The sequence below is a fragment of the Haliaeetus leucocephalus genome, unplaced genomic scaffold (genome assembly GCF_000737465.1).
Source record: "Haliaeetus leucocephalus isolate CR32 unplaced genomic scaffold, Haliaeetus_leucocephalus-4.0 Scaffold135, whole genome shotgun sequence".
NCBI classification, from domain to species: Eukaryota; Metazoa; Chordata; class Aves; order Accipitriformes; family Accipitridae; genus Haliaeetus; species Haliaeetus leucocephalus.
Genome location: NW_010972571.1, coordinates 413,164 through 431,767, shown reverse-complemented (window position 1 = coordinate 431,767; position 18,604 = coordinate 413,164). Strand labels below are relative to the sequence as shown.

At 41.6% G+C, this 18,604-nt stretch overlaps 1 protein-coding gene across 1 annotated transcript in view; it reads left to right on the top strand.

Annotated features, from left to right (window-relative positions):
• The window catches only part of COLQ (collagen-like tail subunit (single strand of homotrimer) of asymmetric acetylcholinesterase), a 29,557-nt gene extending 10,953 nt beyond the window's left edge, over positions 1-18,604 (top strand). The window contains exons 7-17 of the mRNA XM_010585907.1: positions 145-207; positions 1,236-1,262; positions 1,905-1,949; positions 2,715-2,750; positions 3,666-3,746; positions 8,290-8,386; positions 10,186-10,325; positions 13,250-13,369; positions 13,974-14,094; positions 16,401-16,503; positions 18,524-18,604. Of these exons, the coding sequence (XP_010584209.1) occupies positions 145-207; positions 1,236-1,262; positions 1,905-1,949; positions 2,715-2,750; positions 3,666-3,746; positions 8,290-8,386; positions 10,186-10,325; positions 13,250-13,369; positions 13,974-14,094; positions 16,401-16,503; positions 18,524-18,593 (903 nt within the window). The 3' untranslated portion in view covers positions 18,594-18,604. The remainder of the gene's footprint in view (positions 1-144; positions 208-1,235; positions 1,263-1,904; positions 1,950-2,714; positions 2,751-3,665; positions 3,747-8,289; positions 8,387-10,185; positions 10,326-13,249; positions 13,370-13,973; positions 14,095-16,400; positions 16,504-18,523) is intronic.

Here is an 18,604-nt window from a genome sequence, read left to right as displayed (position 1 = left end):
ATAGACCTCTGACTACAATGCTACAGCAAGGTCAGGCTTGTCTCACCTATTTGACATAAAACCTGAACCACTAAACTGCCAGACATTCAAATATGACCTCATCAGAGAGCCACAATCAATAACTCTCTTTATTGACCCCTTTAGGGTGAAAAGGGAGAGTTGGGTGTGATGGGATTGCCAGGTACAAGAGGACCAATGGGCTCCAAGGTTTGTTAACCAAATGCTGCATTTTCAGACATTGGTTTCTAATGCTCTGCTGACGGCTGCTTCCCTCATGAATTTGCTGGAAGGCATTTATCAAGATATATTTTTTCTAATACAGCTAAAAAGATACGTTCTCCTTCAAGCAAGGTTTTGTTGTCTGGTTGGGCTTGGCTGTGTTTTTGGCTTTCATAAAAATGCTTTGGCATAAATTATTGTAATGCAAAAATTTATTTTAAAAGCAAAACCCATATATGATTGTATCCCACTAGAAGACTGGAGTTCTTAAGTGTAACTGCAGCATTAAATCATTTCTGCAATGTTTTCCACCCACCTCATAGGATTGTGGAGATCATTTTGGTACTGTACTAAAACTATGCGTATGTACTGACAGTTGGATAGCAAGCACAATTTGGTCTGGATGTTCTATATCAGCACATCATTGCCTAGAGCATAGCCTCTGCCTTTACAAATTTGAGCCACAACATTTTAAGGTACTTGAAAAAAAATATGTGATCAGTTTATTCAGATAAAGGACTGGAAAGAAGAACTGAACACCACTGTTTATTGTATGTTTCTTAAAGACAAACTCAGTTTTATAGTAATCTTCACATTAGAAGAGTACTCAAGTATATTTTAAGGATGTTCCACAGGAGAAATTAAAAAAAAAAAAAAAAAGAAGAGGAATATTATTGCTAGTATTATTTTAGAATATTAATTGTTGCTTCTAAGGCTCCATTCACTTTCAGTTACATTTTATTTCCCTTGCTTCAATTTTAAAGCAATATCAAACCTGCTGGCTTTACCTGGCTTTTTCACATTGGCTTTTGGGCTGAGTTGTCTTGCCTTTAATTCATATTTCATAGTTCTGTTTCAGTGCAATTTTAGAAGCTATAAATATTCATTTGCATTTACAAGCTGATGCAATTAATTATTTGTGCTTCATTCTTTTTCTTCACTTTGAAGTTTGAAAGTCCAGCTTCTTGGGTGATCTTGAAAGCGAGAAGCATTAAAATATCTATCATTCCCTTTAGGGTTTTCCTGGAACTAGAGGAGAAAAGGTCAGTGTGACGATAGAATAATGTATAATTTAACAATTGGCAACAGTTATGTAAAAAGAAGTAACTGTAGAAATGAGATTGAATTTTGATGGAGTGAAGTCTAAAGGTCCCACTGAGAAATGAAAACAAGCATCAAGAAGGAACACAGTCTTGGGATGCTAAGAAGTGAGTTTTACACCCCATCTTCTTGTGAACAGGTTACTACAGTGCACCTCACTACAGTTTCTCCATCTGTAGAATGGGTATAATAATCCTTAATTGTTGGTCTGGTTTATTTAGGCTATATACACTTTGGCATAGAGGCAGTTTTTACTGTAAGACCTTACAGTGGGACCTGAACTTGGATGAAGCCAACTGGGGAAAAAAATCAAGTTTGGAATTATTATGTCCAGGACAGCACGTATTTAAAGCAATTATCTGGGGACAATGAGTCCTTTTTCCTACAAGCCTTACTCTTAATTCTGTTATAATATCAATAAAAGTAATAAGGAAACATTTGAGGGTACCTACCATATACCTCACTCTAAAGATATTACTGTATTCTGCGTGACTCCAAATAACACCTTGTGTAGGAGAAATATTTTTTGCTTCCTCATGAAATGCTCCTAATTAAGCTATTGTCCCCCTGTTATCTCTCTCCAGGGATCCAGAGGTGACAGGGGTGACAAAGGAGTCAAAGGAGACCAGGTAATTTTCTTTTCCAAAAGGCTGTGAGCTTTAGCTGAACGTGCACATGAGGACTAATGTGCTTCTGATAGCAAAAACCAGGAGTGGTATGGAGGAAGGGAGGCTGGAGGCGTCTTCTTGGGAGGGCAAGACTGGCAAGGGAAGGGAAGGCAGTGGTCCTACCTGATGGGAGGGCAGTGGGGCAGCCTCGCTCTCCATGTGCCCCCCCGGCACATAGCGGGGTTCATGAGTCAGGAGGGGATTTCCCTGGAGGTAACCTCAGTCCCTCCTGGCCTATGCAGGACAGAACCAGACAGCTCTCCAAAATGCTTTTAGCTGGTGATATGATAATGCTGGAGGTGGGGGTGGAGGGGTGGTGTGGTGTGTGAGATTCGTGGCTTGGGGGTTCTTTTAACTAAGAAAAGAAAAGTAAACTGCTTTTGATGTAAATGGAGAAACGCCATTCCCAAAACGCAGGCTTTGAGAATTGTCCAGGTAGCATGGTTGCCTGTAGACAAAAGCACAGTTGGGATGTTTTTGCCGGAGGAGAGGAAGCAGGCGGCAGAGGATCAGACAGAGGAGTAGTGTTACCATACAAGGGGCTTTACAGTAAAATTTTGCTTATAATCCTTCACCTACTGCATCACCCGCAGTGCTGAATCACAGTACGCAATTTTTTAACCGATATCAGTACATGGTGCTTGTTTTACTTCCTTCCAAGGAAGGTGCTGCTTTGTCAAAGATGTCTCCACATTTTTTGATGATTTTTCTCCTTTTAATTTGTAGGGAGAAATAGGCTTCCCCGGAATGCTGGGACAAAAAGTAAGTGGGTGTGATATTTTGGGGAGTTGTGTTAAGTGCTGACATAGGGTCAATGAGTGGCTTCAGGGACATCCTGGAAAGTATAAGGTATTGAAGGTCTTGCTTGACTCAATGACCAACACTTCTTGGACTTGGACAAATTCTTTAGGCTTTTTGTCTTCTGAGAAAACTCTGAGATTTAGCTGTTTGTTGGTGTTCCTCTTTTTTCCCCAGAACATTTAGCCATAATCTTCCTCCTGCTTTAACATATTCAAACTCTTGATTGTAAGTTCATAACTTCCCGAATTGCTTAGGGTTTATTCACTTGAAGCTAATAAATATTTCCTCCTTGATGGTGTGAATCAAAATGGCACTACTATAAATAACAGTGATATCCATGACCAGTGTTTATGTCATCGTTATTCTGTACTTGAAGAACAATCAACATTCAGATGTTGGCTTATTGATAGAAAGCCTAAAGGAGGATAATTTTACAACATAAGCACATATTTCTGAAATTAGGGTAAGGAAATAATGCTTCTAGGGAGGCTAAAAGATGAGTGAATTCACCTCCCTTTCACTGAGTGATTTTATTACACTTGCATCTTAACAGCAAAGCAAAATACTGCCAAGGGGTCAGAGAGTTTTGCTAGCCTTGACCTCACCAAGTCTCTGAGCATATTTCTGATCTCTCCGTTTGGCCTCCTCTTTAGGAAAGGATTTTTCAGGGAAATGTGGGTAAATTGTAAGAGATATTTTTTACTTTATGCTTGTTTTAAAATATTTTATTATAGTCTTGGATTTCTGAGAAAGAAATGGTGCCAGCATTATCTAGAGGAATTGTGTGAATGAAAGCACCATCCATCTGCTGTCTTGTATAAGGCCAGTATAACCATGTATTTACATCCTGCTTCCCTTCTGTCCGCACCCACCAAGGGAGAGATGGGCCCGAAGGGACAATCTGGAGTACCAGGACACAGAGGACCTATAGGAAGACCCGGAAAACGAGGCAAACAAGTAGGACCATGGTGTTTCCTCTTTGCACGACTCGTGGCATCTGTGTGGTCGTGGTGTACAACTGTGCAGTCTGTGCTTTCATGGTACCATGCGCTTTATCACACAGGGAGCAGACAGAAGCCCTGAAACACTTCACACGCATGCACAGGCTAAGCAGGAGTTAAAGCCTCAGCTTTAGAGCTGGAGCCTTATCTGTAGCATTCAGCTCCCTGGATGTGCAGCATCGGGGAAAGTTGTATTTTTCCTGGCTTGGTAATGAACTTGTTGAATACAACTTGAGCAGACCCTGAACCCCTCCTTTGAATCCTAAGCAACACAGAGCCACAGTCCCAACCCCACCTGATTGCTAGAGAGTTGGCATGAGGTCCAGGTCTCAGACAGCATGGGATGTAATACTGTGGTGCCCTACACTTTGTAGATCCCAACCCTGAAGCTGACTTAGGGAGCAGGGCTGCTCGATTTACAGGCAGACTGCAATGGCAAATGGGATATATCCAAAATGCAACACATTTCAGCCTGCCCAGGTGCCATCCTCTGCCCCTCACACAGACAGGTTCCTGGGATAAGCGAAGAAAGGTTTGTAGGGAAACACTGGCTTTCTGGGGCTCAGAATGAGGGAGAGATTGCTGTGGCTGCTACATAAACTAGTTCCTCCTCACCTCAGCTCCAGGCAGAGAGGCAGCGTCAGCATCCTGCAAGGGAGGTCCCATTGCCTGTCCATGGATTTTCTCCCTGGCTCACCAGTGCAAAGAGCTACGCTACTGCTAGCAAAAACACTGCTTGTGTGCACTGGCAGTAGCTGCCTGTACACTAAAAATGGTATGCTGTAGTGGATTAAACTGGTATGTGGTCTGTGGCAATGAAAACCACTGGTCTATACATCCAAACCTCAGTCCTGTATTCCACTGTCATACACTCCTGGTTTCTAGCACATGCACTAAGTGTGCATCCAGTGTCCATTCAGGCTTGGCCCTTGCTGCCGCGCCTGCCTGGGAGATGCTTTCTGTCCACACCAGCCAATTTGTTTGAGTCAGGCTTTGCCCAGACCTAGGTGTTGGTCAACACAGATCAGCTTGCAGAGCCACAAGGCCTTGGAGATGTCCGACACACAGTGCAAAGAACCAAAGCACTAAAACACCCTCTCTGTTTCTCCTGTTTCCTCTGTTAACACTAAACCAAGATTGATTTGTTAGACTGGATATTTATAAGGCGGTTCTTGCCATAGTACTGCATGCCAGGGACAGATTCTTCTGCTCTGAGAAAGGTCAGGAAAACACATAGTGAGCTTAAGGGATGGTAATCTTGTATGGAAGCTGTTCAGGAATGAGATGGTTAACAAATGGTCCTTATTTGGAGCTCAAAATAATTATGCTGGTGGAACTATTTTCTCAGACTTCTAGATGAATTGTAAAGGCTTGGAATTGTGTGTAAATTTGATACTGACTCCTTCACTACAGCATTTTCTAAGGAGGAGGTAGCAATATTGGTATAGTTACCTGTTCAAGTCACTAAATGGGCCTCTTTGAGTGCACCTTTCCTTTTGTATTCTTTTTAAGCAGTGATATTGGGGATACAAAGGAGACTAGTTCTTGGTGCTTCGAATTGCCACCTGCAGAGCTTGTTTCTTTCCGCTGACTAGCAGGCAAGGGAACCTGTTCTCTCTACACCGACATTGGTGTTAATGTACATCTGCTCAGGTACAGGAGCTTGTAGATGCGGTAGTTATTGGGCTTAGCCGAAAGTATTTTATTTGCAGTCTTGTCATGCTCAGCATTGCAAACAGAGGCACATGCCTGCTTCACTGTTGCTCTGATGCCATCAGCTAGTATCTGAAATGAAAGAATAGCTAGTGTGGGGAAAAATTGAAAGTTGGCTGTTAGGGAGGGAATAATAGGTCATCAAGTAAAGGAAGGTATGTGTAATGTAAGTCTGCTAGATGACCCACAAGAAATATTTTTTTGTCCTTGATTTATCAGGTTTTAAAAGCTGATGTGTGCTCTTTGCTTTTTTTTTGTTTTGTAAACTATGCACATCTGTCCTGTGAAAGTAATATGCACAGAATATCTTTACATAGCATAAGGCAAAGAGAAGACAGTGCCTGCAGATCAGCTTGAACACAGTGCACTCCTTACTTGACAGTAGACATTTCACAACATTACGCAGTGTTTTAATCAAAAAGTGGTGACATAAGCCATGTCATAATTTAAGGCAACAATCACTGTGACTAAAAGGACTATAATCTGGCCCTAAATTAGGATTTCCAGGCCCAAGGCTCAGTACACAAACCCTGAAAGCAATTTCAGCATTGATCTTCTGCAAGAAAACCGGGTTTCCCTCTCTGTAATTGGTGAACTAGCTACTTCCTTTCTTCTTTTCTAATCCTTTGAAAAAACTTGAGAGTGGCATTTTAAGGCTCTGTGGGTCTGGCTGCTGCCTTTAAGTGCTGTAGTTGTCTGGCTGTTTGTTCAGCTGAGAGGATAGTTTCCATCAACATGGGGCTGTTTCCTGTCTCTTGATCCAGCTGACATCCCTAGATAAAACAGCTAAATTAGGAAGGTGTCACTTCCACTTCCATTTTGAGATACGTCTTGATTATCTCACTGACATCTTCAGCTCTCCCCTGCTTCTGGGGCAGGCTCTTCCTAAAAGGTGGCAAGGAGGTGGGAGTCACAAGTCACAGCCTCACCGACCTCTAACTGAGATATAACACCCAAAGCTTTGTAACTTGGGAATTGACCCTAAGGAGCAAGTTTAGGGTTTCAGTCTTGATAAGAAGGAATGACTTAGGGCTTTAGGTAATGTTACTTTGAAAGAAAGGAGAGGAATATAAATATTGTCCATGGAAAAATCTTCTCTGAATGCTATGGGTGCATGTGAAAAGAAACAAGGCAAAAATATTGAATATAAATCTCTGCCATTATTATTTAATCTATCTGTGTTAAACAAAAGAGCATTAAGCGATCATTCCGCCAAAGCAGGAGACACGGAAGACAGCTAGTTTTCAGGCAGTACATGTCCAACTGGCGCTGGCTTGCCTCTGCCAGATTGCTGTTGTGTGGGGGAAAGAGATTTCCCACAGACTTCTTTGGGGCTACAAAATCCTGGTCTGCTAGTTCTGTGTTGCGTAATGTAAGAAGTAATTAGGGATCAGCATCACTGACATTCACATAAATCCTGGAATATTTTGATGGCACAGAGCTTACCTAATAGGATTAAACAAAGCAAATATTCAATTAGTTCTTTATGGAGCATGGCAAAACCAACCTTCTTCTGTTGAAATGGTGCAAGTGACATTCAAACATATCCATGGGATACAACAATATTATCTAACAACAAATATTTTAGCATATATTACTACATATGCTCCATTACTCTGAAATTAGACATGCAACCACTCATCACATGCTCCTGAATGCACATTAACCTGGAATTACACCATCTTCAAGGAATTAATCTCCTTTGTCATTAAAGGAAAGCTTAAATAGTACACTTCATTTTTGTTATGCTAAATAATGTATGCTGCTGCATAAAAATCGGATCAGATATTTAAACTTCAAGCTACACAATACACTTCTGAAATATAAAGCTGAGAAATCCAAGCCTTGGAGAGTATATGAGCAGGAAGATAAATATAGTTATTTTTAATAAGTGTCACAGTATTAAATTCAGGAGCAAAAATCGGAAGGTGCTGAACAGTTCTAGGGTGAAACTTCCAAATGCCTAAGGGTATGGCTGCACAAACAAGCTCCCATGAGGCAAATTAGGGCTGATTTTACAGAATATTAGGTATTATATGGTAACTGTGTGTAAGCTGATCTCCCATAGGTAATTTTACAGCATTTTGACTGAGTGATAAGGTACCAGGGGGACACCATTTGTCAGCATGATGTTGCCACACACTAGCTTGCACTTCGTAAAGCCAAGCCCTTGCTTACCTTGCGATGATTTGTTAACATAGCTATACCCACGGTGAGAGTCAAGGACATACAGGAGTCCAGGCACCTAAAGTACTTCTGGAAACAGTGTGGGCCTCAAAGTCATTGGTGTGCCTCTGAAAGACTGCACCCTAAGACTGGGAAATGTCACTGTGGCAGCCCTTGCCAACTCCTTGGTGAATTTTCTCTTTTTTTCCCCAGTGTGTATTAGTACAGTAACTAAGGATTTCCAGGGTCAGCTATTTCAGCTCCACCAGCCCTTTCTTTCTGAGCTGCACTGACTCCTAGAGCGCTACCGGGGTAAAAAGGCATCTTTAAAGAAAGGCTTTCAAATGATTGAGGTCAGAGTAGGGTGAATCTTGACTCCACACAGAACAGGTCTCTGGGACTGTTCATGTTTAGGAGCCAAAGTCCTGCCTGGACATGCTTTTCTGTCTCCACATGGAAGAGGACAGAACCTCTTCCCCGGGGTGGTGACTATGAAGCTCAGGCTGCATGCTTTTATTGGCAAATGTCTTGGCTTTCTTGAAAGGGAAGCCGGTGCTGGCTGGAAGAAGTTGTGTGCTATTAATAGTTTAGCAAATAAATGGATGTCTCCTCTCTCCTAGGGACTAAAGGGAGACATTGGACCTGCGGGTATCACGGGTCCACCTGGAAGGCCTGGTCCTTCTGGCCAGCCAGGCCCCCCTGGACCTTCAGGATCAGGTAAGCAGGAGATCAGGTGATCTCCTAAACGGTGTCCCTGCTCCCCAGCCCCTCCTGATTCATCACATACACCTACATAGGCCCCTTTACAAAAAATACTGCAGGGCTTCATTTGCTTCTCCACTGACAGCAAGGAGAGGATTTCTCCTGAAGGCAGGTCATGCCATCCTTGTCCATTATAAGGACTATATACCTTACTTTAAAGTCTAAATTATGGCTTCTGATGTTTCAAATAAAACCAAAACCAAGGCCTATGTGGTTCCTGTGGGACTTTGGTAGATGGGGATGATGAAAAGCCATCTGGCAGCCTTGGAGGCACTAGTTGAAGTCCATCATCAAAGGTCTGCTGCTTCTCCAGATATCCTGGCTTACAGTGAGAGATTGCAATTTTTAATCAGCCAGGACATACTCACCGTGTGCAGCTCTGTAAAAGAAAGAGAGGAGACTCAAGTCACAATGGCATTAAGGAAAGAAAGGAAGAGAAGGGAAGGGATAGGAGTCAGAGGGACAAAAGGGCAGTGGATAAAGACTCTTTAATTAAGTGCTGGAGATCTATGCTTGCTGCAATTGTGCATGTTGTAGAAATCATGAGAAAAATCTCGTACCTTAGAATTGTACAGCTTCAAAGCTATGCATGCACATGAACTCTGGGCAGCTTGTGAGACCAAGCATAGACATGAAGGACAATACACAACCCACAGCGTTCAGTGACAGTGAACCCTCAGGTAGGGTTTTCTCAACCCAGATATGTACTAAAGTATCTGAAAAAAAAAGCAAACCCAAGTGAAAACTACTGTTGCTTCAAACGAACAACAGCTGCTTGTGTTGCAGCTGACCTGTTCAATGTCCTCTTCCATTTTGCTTTCCCTTTTTCTTCCCTTGCTTACATCAGTGGGCAGGAAGTTTCTTTTGTGGTCCTGTGGAAATGGTACATCATCTCTGAAGCTGGGGACTGCTTCAAAATCTTCACATATCTCATGTGTTCCATTATGAAACATCTTTGCCTCAAGTAAATTAGCTGGAAGTTTTCAGAGGGCAGAATTTTCACCATGCGGATGGGAAGGCAGCCAGGACCTTGAGATGACTTTTTAAAGGCTTTATTCATCCGCAGAAAGTCTATGTGTCAGGCTTGTTAATCTGTTTCCTCTAGAATACAAATTCTGATCCTAAAAGACCTTTCTGTAATGATGTCACTGTTTGCAGTATGAACATGTTGGCTCATAGTCTAATTCTGCAAAGTAGCACATCCTTGCCAAAGTCTGAAAGTCAAAAAGCAGGGTTTTTTTGTTTTTTTTTTTTTATTCGTAGCACTCCTGTATTTCTAGTTGGGTTTCCTGTACAGAAACCTCTGAAACAGCATTGCTCAAGTAGTTGCACAAACACTCAAGTCCAGTGCATTGTGGATGTATAGAGAACTGACTCTAGTAAACTTGGTGCATAGGTGCTGTAGAGTGGTCTGTGTGTTCATCGTGTCCTGAACTTCTATCACTTCAAACAGGCTAACATTTATTCTAAGCAAATCATCTCTCTCTTTCTCTGTAAAGTTGGTAGAAAAATTTAAAAAGTGATCTGAAATAATATGACCATGGTACAAACTCGGGTCTTTCTCCTGAAGTGCTGGAATTGGTGGTTCCAGTAATGCCTTCCCTCAGTTCCCAGTGGATTTGGTAGGACATGTGCATATCTGAAAACTTAGGTAGATACATATATCCACCTGACCTGTATTTTTTCCCCTCAGGCTGCATTTGTGTTTTGTGTATTAACTTCATAACTATGCAACCTGGTATTTTGCTTCCTAGGGCAATTTGCAATAGGACCAAAAGGGGAAAGAGGACTTCCAGGGCCTCCAGGGAGATGTCTCTGCAGATCCCCACAACATGTGAATAACCCACCATATGAGGAATCTGTGTTTGGACACAGTTATCCAAAAGTCCCTGCGGTAAGCAGATTTTCTGGGAGAGGATATGAGTGGTTCTTAAGTACTTTTATTGTAAGAGGTGGTGTACTCACTAATATTTTGGATTTAACAGGGAAGATGTCTGTATGTGGGCAACGTGTGAGTTCTAGTATCCAAAATCTCTGAGATCCAGTCGGTGCAAAAGAGTTTGGTCTCATAACTAGTCTGAGGGTTGTGTGATTGTGTCGTGGTTTAACCCCACCCAGGGGTGCATTTCAGGGTGCTGAAATGCAGCTATTTCAAACCATCAGTAATGTAGCACATGTTTAGAAACCTTTTTTCAAGCCTGAGGATGCTCTCTTCCATCTCCTACTGTACATATATAATCTGTTCTTTTTCTTTCAGTAAATTGAAATGTATTTCAGATTGGTCAGTAAAGTAAGCATCTCTTTCTTGCTTATTTTTTCTATCTTCTTCTGCAAAGACAGTGATTTCAGAATTGAATATTGGGGTCAAGCATTTTGCATATGTGATAGAACTTTCTCCCAAAGCACAGACCCTCTAACTTGAACAAAAAAGGAGTCTCCACAAATCATGGGAGTCAGACTTCTGAGCTCCTGTCTGTAGGCATACACTTTATATAGCTAATTTCAATCTCTAGCCTTCCTGAAAGCATTTTTATGAGCAAATTGGACAAAGTACTTTAAAGGAGAAATCATTGGTGGGAAGTGACCACGCAATTTTTCATCTCTGATTTCTTTGGGCTTTGTAAATACCATTTCTGTACTTTTCCCTCTGCCGGGCCCTGCCTTATTATTCTGTGCATTGTAGCACTTAATCAGCAATGAAAATGCTAGCTTGCTGCTGTGTACCAGCATATCCCAGCAACTCCACTCATGCAAGTGGATATTGCGCAGTGTCTGGTCATCTCTGAATGACAATAAGCAGCAATTAGCTTTGTTAACTTTCCCATCTGTCACGTTGTCAGAAAGCTATTACGGAGTGTGAAAGGGACATACAACACTGTCTATTAAACTAGGTCATTGAACTCAATCTTTTGCATGAATCTGCTGCAAGTCTTGTCAGCTCCTTGCTCATCCCTGTCTGTGTTGCATTACAAAAAAGCCTCATTGTTTTTAAAATGTAATCATGAGCGAAGCAACTGCATGAACTAAAGGCACATCACATCACGCTGCATGCTATTGCAAAAAAACTACCATGTACTTCGCGGCATGGAGAACTCATAGGAAAAGGTATAGGGCTCACAATACTCTGTGCAGGTCCCATGACCCTCCTTCTCCATCAGGAACAGTTTCATATTAGATCTTAAAAGATGGTAATAAGACTGTAACTACCTAAAATATAAGTACCCTACACTACCGCCATGCACCCTCATTTAATGACGATCAAGTGCCGTTTCATTCTCAGAAATGCAGGGTGGCAAAGAAGCAAGCCTCAGCTCTGAAAGTGCAGCACTTGCAGAGCAGCACTACCTGTTTGCCTGCCCCATTTGTTTTACTCCCTCGAATGCCAAGAGCGGGAGCTTAAACATTGTTATTATTTATTCTGTTCAGATGCCCATGTAGCAGCTTTGAAGCCTGCCTTGTACCACTTGAAAATTATTGTCATGGTTCCTATAGCTGCACGTGGAAAAGACCCAGAGATGGTGCTCTGTGCCCCCAGCCCCAGTGTCGCGTGCTTTGCCAAAGCAGCACCCGACCGCAGCACGTCCCCAGCGCAATCACCCACTCCCCCGTCAACTCCTCCGGTGCCAGCACTGCCAGAGTTGGGGAAAGGCTAGGAAACAAAGCACTGGTTTTCTGTCACTGGCTAAGGTTCATTCTGGTTCTTAAATCTTTTGCAGTTTCAAAGGCCAGTATCTGTAACAGAGAGTTTCAGAGAGCACAGATCTGCTATTGATTTCAAGAGAAATTAGAGCTCTGGGGCTTGGACTTGAGCTCCTGAACACAATTACAGAATCAGTTCTTTACTGGCTTTCTATTTCTTTGCTTACTTTCATTCAAGCTGAAGGCATTTTTATTCAATGCTTCTTTAATGAAATTGGCCTTTGTAGAGGGCTATGGGAATATTCTGCTATGTAAAAATTTCAGGGTAATTTGTTTTAAAAAGAGCCAATTCTGTTTATGCTGGTGGGAATCAGGCTCAGCCATAAATCTATTTTGCTCAGAAGCACTCCATTTGCTTTTTCTTAATTTAAAAATGGTTCAAATCTTGCTATAATTAATTTGATTAAGCTGCTGAAGGAAGAGAGTATTTCCTAATGCCCCTTACAGCCAATTCCAGTGACTGAGACATTAAAAAAATTGGTTAGAGAGCAGCTCTTCCTAATTTTTCCATTTTTAACTAGTTCTTTTCTGTTTAATTGAAGACTTGGCTTTAGACTAAAATGTATGCTTATAAAGAAACATGCATTTCAATGACAATTATATCTAAACAAGGTACAAAGTAGTAAAAGGTAAGTGAAGGTTGCATTGAGCAATGCATTATATATTTTGTAGTCACAAGCATGCCTAAAAAATTATAGACAAACCCACAAAAAGCACTTATGCCCATATGGATTTTGGAATTGTTCCAGCATCTAACCACCGGAGCATCTGACAGTTTTTCTCAGCAATGATTGTGCACGAGTACTTGCATGACCATTACCTGTGGATGTGCATTTTGAAATAGGCGCCATTGGAGCCCTAGCTAGGTGCTCAGGAAAGACCATTCTCCTTTGGCAACTTGTGTCTCTTCTTACCAGTCACAAAAGGAGCCTCTTATGGTCTGGCAGTCCATGGGTGTAAGTTCTCATACCATTCTGTTTCTGAAAACAACCAAACCATTTTTCTATGTAATTATTTACCTATTTGCAGGTACGTATGTCAGTCAGCAAAACTAGATTCTGTGACAATCCTAAATACTTCTTGAGAGGGTTACCAATCACCTCTTTTTCTGTGCCCCAGATTTTTGTGGTGAATAATCAAGAAGAATTGGACCGGTTAAACACTGAAAATGCCCTAGCTTTTAGAAGAGATCAGAGATCTTTGTATTTCAAGGATACCTTTGGATGGCTCCCAGTCCAGGTGAAAATATGACTATGGTCTCAGAAAACTTGTGAGTGTATGTTTCATTTTTAATTAGAGAACATACTTCTGTACTTAAGGTGTCATACAGAATCAATGAAGCAAATGGAGAAAAAGCTCATTTTTGAGCACTGCCACAACTGTACATAATTCTGTGATTTTTTTTTGTGCACAGGAGTCTTAATTACTGAGGTGTTAACTCATCAGTGTTGGAGGTTTTGCTAACCTCTCTGTGAACCAGGCTCCACTGGTGAACAAACTGGGGCCAAGTTCAGGGAATTATGATAGTAAAAAGCATTTTTTATTTAATACAAAATAAGGCAAAACTCACCAGGGTACAAAGTTGTGGAAAAACACTAACCCTGCAAACCAAAACCATGTATTTCCTTATTGCTTCAAGGAGCTAAGCTAAGTCTTGCTGAAATCAGCAGCAGGATCCTTCTTGTGTCCACTGGACTTTGAATCAGCTTCTGTATAAACCCTGTGAACCACCAAAATATGAAAATCCAGTTGCGGGGTCTGCCTCCCACAGCCCTTCACCTGGGTTTGCTAGTCAGGCTGCTTGTGGTCCAGTTCAGTAACCGCTGTGTGTTTGTTTGGCCAGCTCACCCCTTTCTATTCTGTGGATTACCGCTTCAAGGATGGCGGTACCTGTGGAGATGGGATCGTACAGGATGGGGAAGAGTGTGACGATGGCAATGCGGTTGTGACTGATGACTGTATAAGTAAGTTCCAGCGCATCAAAAGCAGCCTCTTTCTACCAGGAAAGGTGCATTAGTTGTTTCCACAGGGTGCACTAGTGCGTACATCACACAAGTGTTTTACTCAGGGAAGCTTGCGTGGTTTCTGGATTGAGTGCGGGCACGGGGAGAGGGAAGCACAATGGCCGTAGTGCGAAAACTGAGGTTCTTCCTGCGTGTGGATGCCACACACCAGCACAAGACAGAGGTGATGCCAAGCACTTCTCATGCATCCGTATCGAGGACCATGTACCTCACTGAGCAGAGGCGTCTGCAATCAGAGCCAAACCACTGCATTTCAGGGGCCAAATCCAGCAGCTGGTTTACATACACACCTTCCCCGGAGGCTGCTGACTTTCTGGCCAGAAGATGTAGCATACCTTTGCAGTGCACCACAAAACCCCTTAGGATAGATAGACACAGAAGCTGGCTGTTTCTAATAGTGAGCTAGATCCTGGGTCCAGTAAAACCACTTTGGATTTTGTTATTCACTTGCATAGGGAGGGTGTCAGCTCGCTACCTTCACTATTAGGTTTATACAACATTTGATTCCTATCTAGTCAAGCTTCCTTTCATTTTGCTGGTTGTGGATAGCAAAGAGCCTATAAGCATACAAACAACTGTGGCAACCTTCACTTCTACCTTTCAGTCACTTTTACCGCTTGATTCCTTCTTCAGACCACAGCACTCTACACCATCTACAGCTGACACACAGCAGGTTTGGTATTCTGTTGGTTCTAGCAAAGGGATGCTTCTTCACATTTCAGAACGAGTATCAGCCAACACTGAAAGATGAAGTTTTTCTTTTTCATTTATATAGCTCTCCTTTTTTTTAGCCTGACTTTGAAAATGAGGTGTATACAGCAATGCTCTATGTGCGTTTGTCTATCCACCTGTCCATCACGACCTTTCCCCTTCTAACTTAGGAATCCCAGCCAACTTCTCAGTGACAACAGGAAGGAGATTTCAAAGGCAATTCAGTTGCAGTAGGTACAGGGAGACCTATAAATGCCCCTCAAAGCATGCCTGACCACAGAGTAATCCAGTGAGAGAGCATGAGCTCTCCAGGCCCCAAGCATGAGAAAATGATTTAATTAGAATTTGCAATCAACAGTGGGGAACAAGCATGCAGGAAAATAGTGCTCATTAATTTTAGTGCCTGTAAAATTGTACATTGTATGTCTGGAGGCACATCTAGTGCCCACAAAATTGTACACTGTGTGTCTGGAGGCACATTGTGTTACTTTGTGCTATACACTGGTCAAAGCTCCAGGTCGATTGAGGCCTTGCAATACATAGACTTCTGGCACTGATGTGACCCAGAGAGTTATCATTTAGTTCCTTGGAAATGAGCACAGTGTCATCATTCTGCTCTTGCGACTGAATCAAAAGAAAAAGGTTTACCAAATGTTAAGTGAATTTAATTGTAAAATAGGCTCATTGCTCTTAGAAGCATCAATTTCTAACAAACAGATCCTTGGTGCAATTAATTAATCATTTCTATTTTTAAATAGACTACTTTAACTCTTATAAACGCCTTATTCTTGCGTGTCCTTTTAATCCATTGCTTAATAGTGTCTCGGAGATGATGTCAAAGGGATTTTAGCTAAACGAATTTGTTCAAGTTTTGAAGTCATACTCAGAAAGTTGAAGACATCAAAAGCAAAGTCCAGTTGCTAAAATAGCAAACAACCCACAAATTACTGCTGCCTACATGCCAGTTCACCATGAAAAAAACTGTCACAAGGCCCACTCACACTTAAGTCGGTCGGAGTCAGCAGTGGGAAAAAACACCTTTTTGGCAATCATTGCATAATTATTTTTTTTTTATAGACAGGCAATAGGTCTGCATACTTTTATTCATATGTGGGAACTTACTTGCAGTAGACACACACAGATACTGTGCAAAATTGGGTAAAGGTCTAGGCTGGGATTTTCAAACCACTTAATAACCTCGGAGTGGTTTTTTTGAAATTGTGACCTCCCCATATAATTTATGGTAACTGTATTTTATGCTTCCTTTAATTTGTTTTGATGGCTGTAATTAGTGTTTCTGTAGTAATTATTTTTAGTAGTTAACCATTCTTTCCCTTGGTCATTGAAATTAGGCTAAAAAAAGCGTATTCTTTGCAGTGAAGAATATTGCTTCTCCTAAGACAGTCCTTACAGGATGTCCTCCCCAAAATGCCTTGGTTTATACTTTACCCTTAAAAATCCAGTCCCACTTACCTCACCTGCCTCTTTTACATATGAAGTGCCCTGAAGGTATTTCTTTCTGTATTTTTCGCCAGGATGCCGCCGTGCTTACTGTGGAGATGGCTACAGACATGAGGGAGTTGAAGACTGCGATGGGAAGGATTTTGGATATTTGACATGTAAAACATATCTCCCTGGGTATGTATGAGCTGTCTTTACTTTGATTCGGGGAGGGGGGGTTGTTGAGGGTTTTTTTTCCTCTTTTTTCTCTTTGCCAGCTTTAAAACAGAAAAGTATTACCCACTTAAACCTTGTTCCACTGGGATCACTGCAGATAGTGGGGGAGAAAGAGTCTATCAGATTATTTCTGCATATCATTGACTTTAAAGGCTAAATCTCATGTCTCAGTAATAAGCACATGCCTCTTACCCTACAAAATGAATGAAGGTCATATAGGCATATGTTTGCCCATTGCTTGCAAAGATTTCCTCATTTGGTGACATTATCATTGCATTAGTGTTCACCCATAACATACCAAGAGTAGGAAAGACCATAAGAAGGAAATGATCACACCGAATGAAAAAAAAACCAACAACTAAACCACAACCCCCAACTCGCCTCCTGTTGCCCTTACCATTAATGGGTACTCTAGGGGTATCTCTGTTTCTGAATCAACCGGTCATCTATCAGCCTTTCCAAAGACCAGGAAATTCACTCTACAGCAGATGCAAAGCCATGCATCTGCTTAACAGTGTCCTTCATTTAAAACATCTGCTTATTGTTGACTTGCCTTCTCTGCCTTTGTTTAAGCAGCTTCCTCTGGTCAGCATTTTGCCTCCAACAGCAGTACCTCTGTTTAACCGTCAGGTATTGTTACTGGCTAACAGGAAACATTTAATTTGCAAATCAAATTATGTGCAGAGCCCTCATCATTCATGGAAGAATAATGTGCTAATTGACCGCAGTAAGAAACCACAGGATGTCTTTGTAAGTCAAGCACTGTGCTAATCCTTCCAGTGCAATTGTTGCAGCACTCCAGGTGTAAGAGATTAGTAAAATCGAGACCAGCAAACCTGACAACCTGAAACATTTTACAAAGATCTCATCTTCAGACAATGTGGAGCTGTTTTCTACTGTGAAAACTATTCCCTTCTAAGAGTCTGAAGTTTGGTGCCAAAAATAGGACTACCAAAGCTTGAGAATTTTTTATTAATTTCACTTTCCATGTATAATCAAGTTGTGAAGAGCAACTGACATCCTTTATTTTTGTGTATGCAGTCTGCAAATTACCTGCTAAACTAAAGAAAAAGCTGTGAATCATGAGTAAAATGAGATAAGTATGTAAGCATGGCACTCCCAAAGGAGTTTCATCCCAAAGCACCCTTTCCTCCAAGAGCTCTGCTGCAACTGATTTTCCCATTTTCTACTCTTCCCAGCCCCCAAATGCCTCCTCATATTTCATACACCTTCACTTCAGATTTTATGTTGGTTTTCTGAGAATGTAGGTTATCCGAGGACATAGTTTTAAGGACCTGCTTAATGGCTGCTTAATCCACAGTTTGTGGATTATCCAATGGATGGGTTATTCACTTAGACATATGCTAGCAATAAAACCTCATCAAAATGCTTATTTTATTAACATCTCTGATCAGGTCGTTAGTAGGTACAGTCACTGCAGCTCAGTTGAAGTCAGTAGAAAGTAGAAAAATCACTGGTTTTCTTTATTTTACAAGGACCCTTCCATTTACTTTATTTCAAAGGTGGGCATGTGTCACTCTCATGATTTCAAGTACATGATAAGTAAGTTAAAGGACAGGCACAGTCACACCTGCTGGAGCTATTGGAAGTAACTGGAAAAACACTTAGCTCAGAGCCTCAGATATTTCGTTACACAGTTTCCATGGATGAGCACCAAGGCCTCCTGCACCCACCCCCACGTAACACTCAAGTCCCACTGCCAATGGGGATTTTTTTTTTTTTTTTAATTGACATTACTGGGAATTATGTCTCCACTCATAGTTTTTCCTGCACTTTTATTTTGCTGACAAGGGGGAGCACATTGGAGCACTGATGGAAATTACCCTCCCATTTTGGTTCCCATATGTTGCTGCACACGGCATTTTCTGATGTCCTTCACTCCTACTGAGACTTACATCCAGAAACTTTACAATGTGAACTATAGCATACTTTGAAACTGAGATATTCTCTTTTACTCTAGGTCTTACGGAAAATTGCGATGCACTTCTTACTGCTACATTGACTCTACACAGTGTCGATACTTCACATGAAGGGAGAGGAG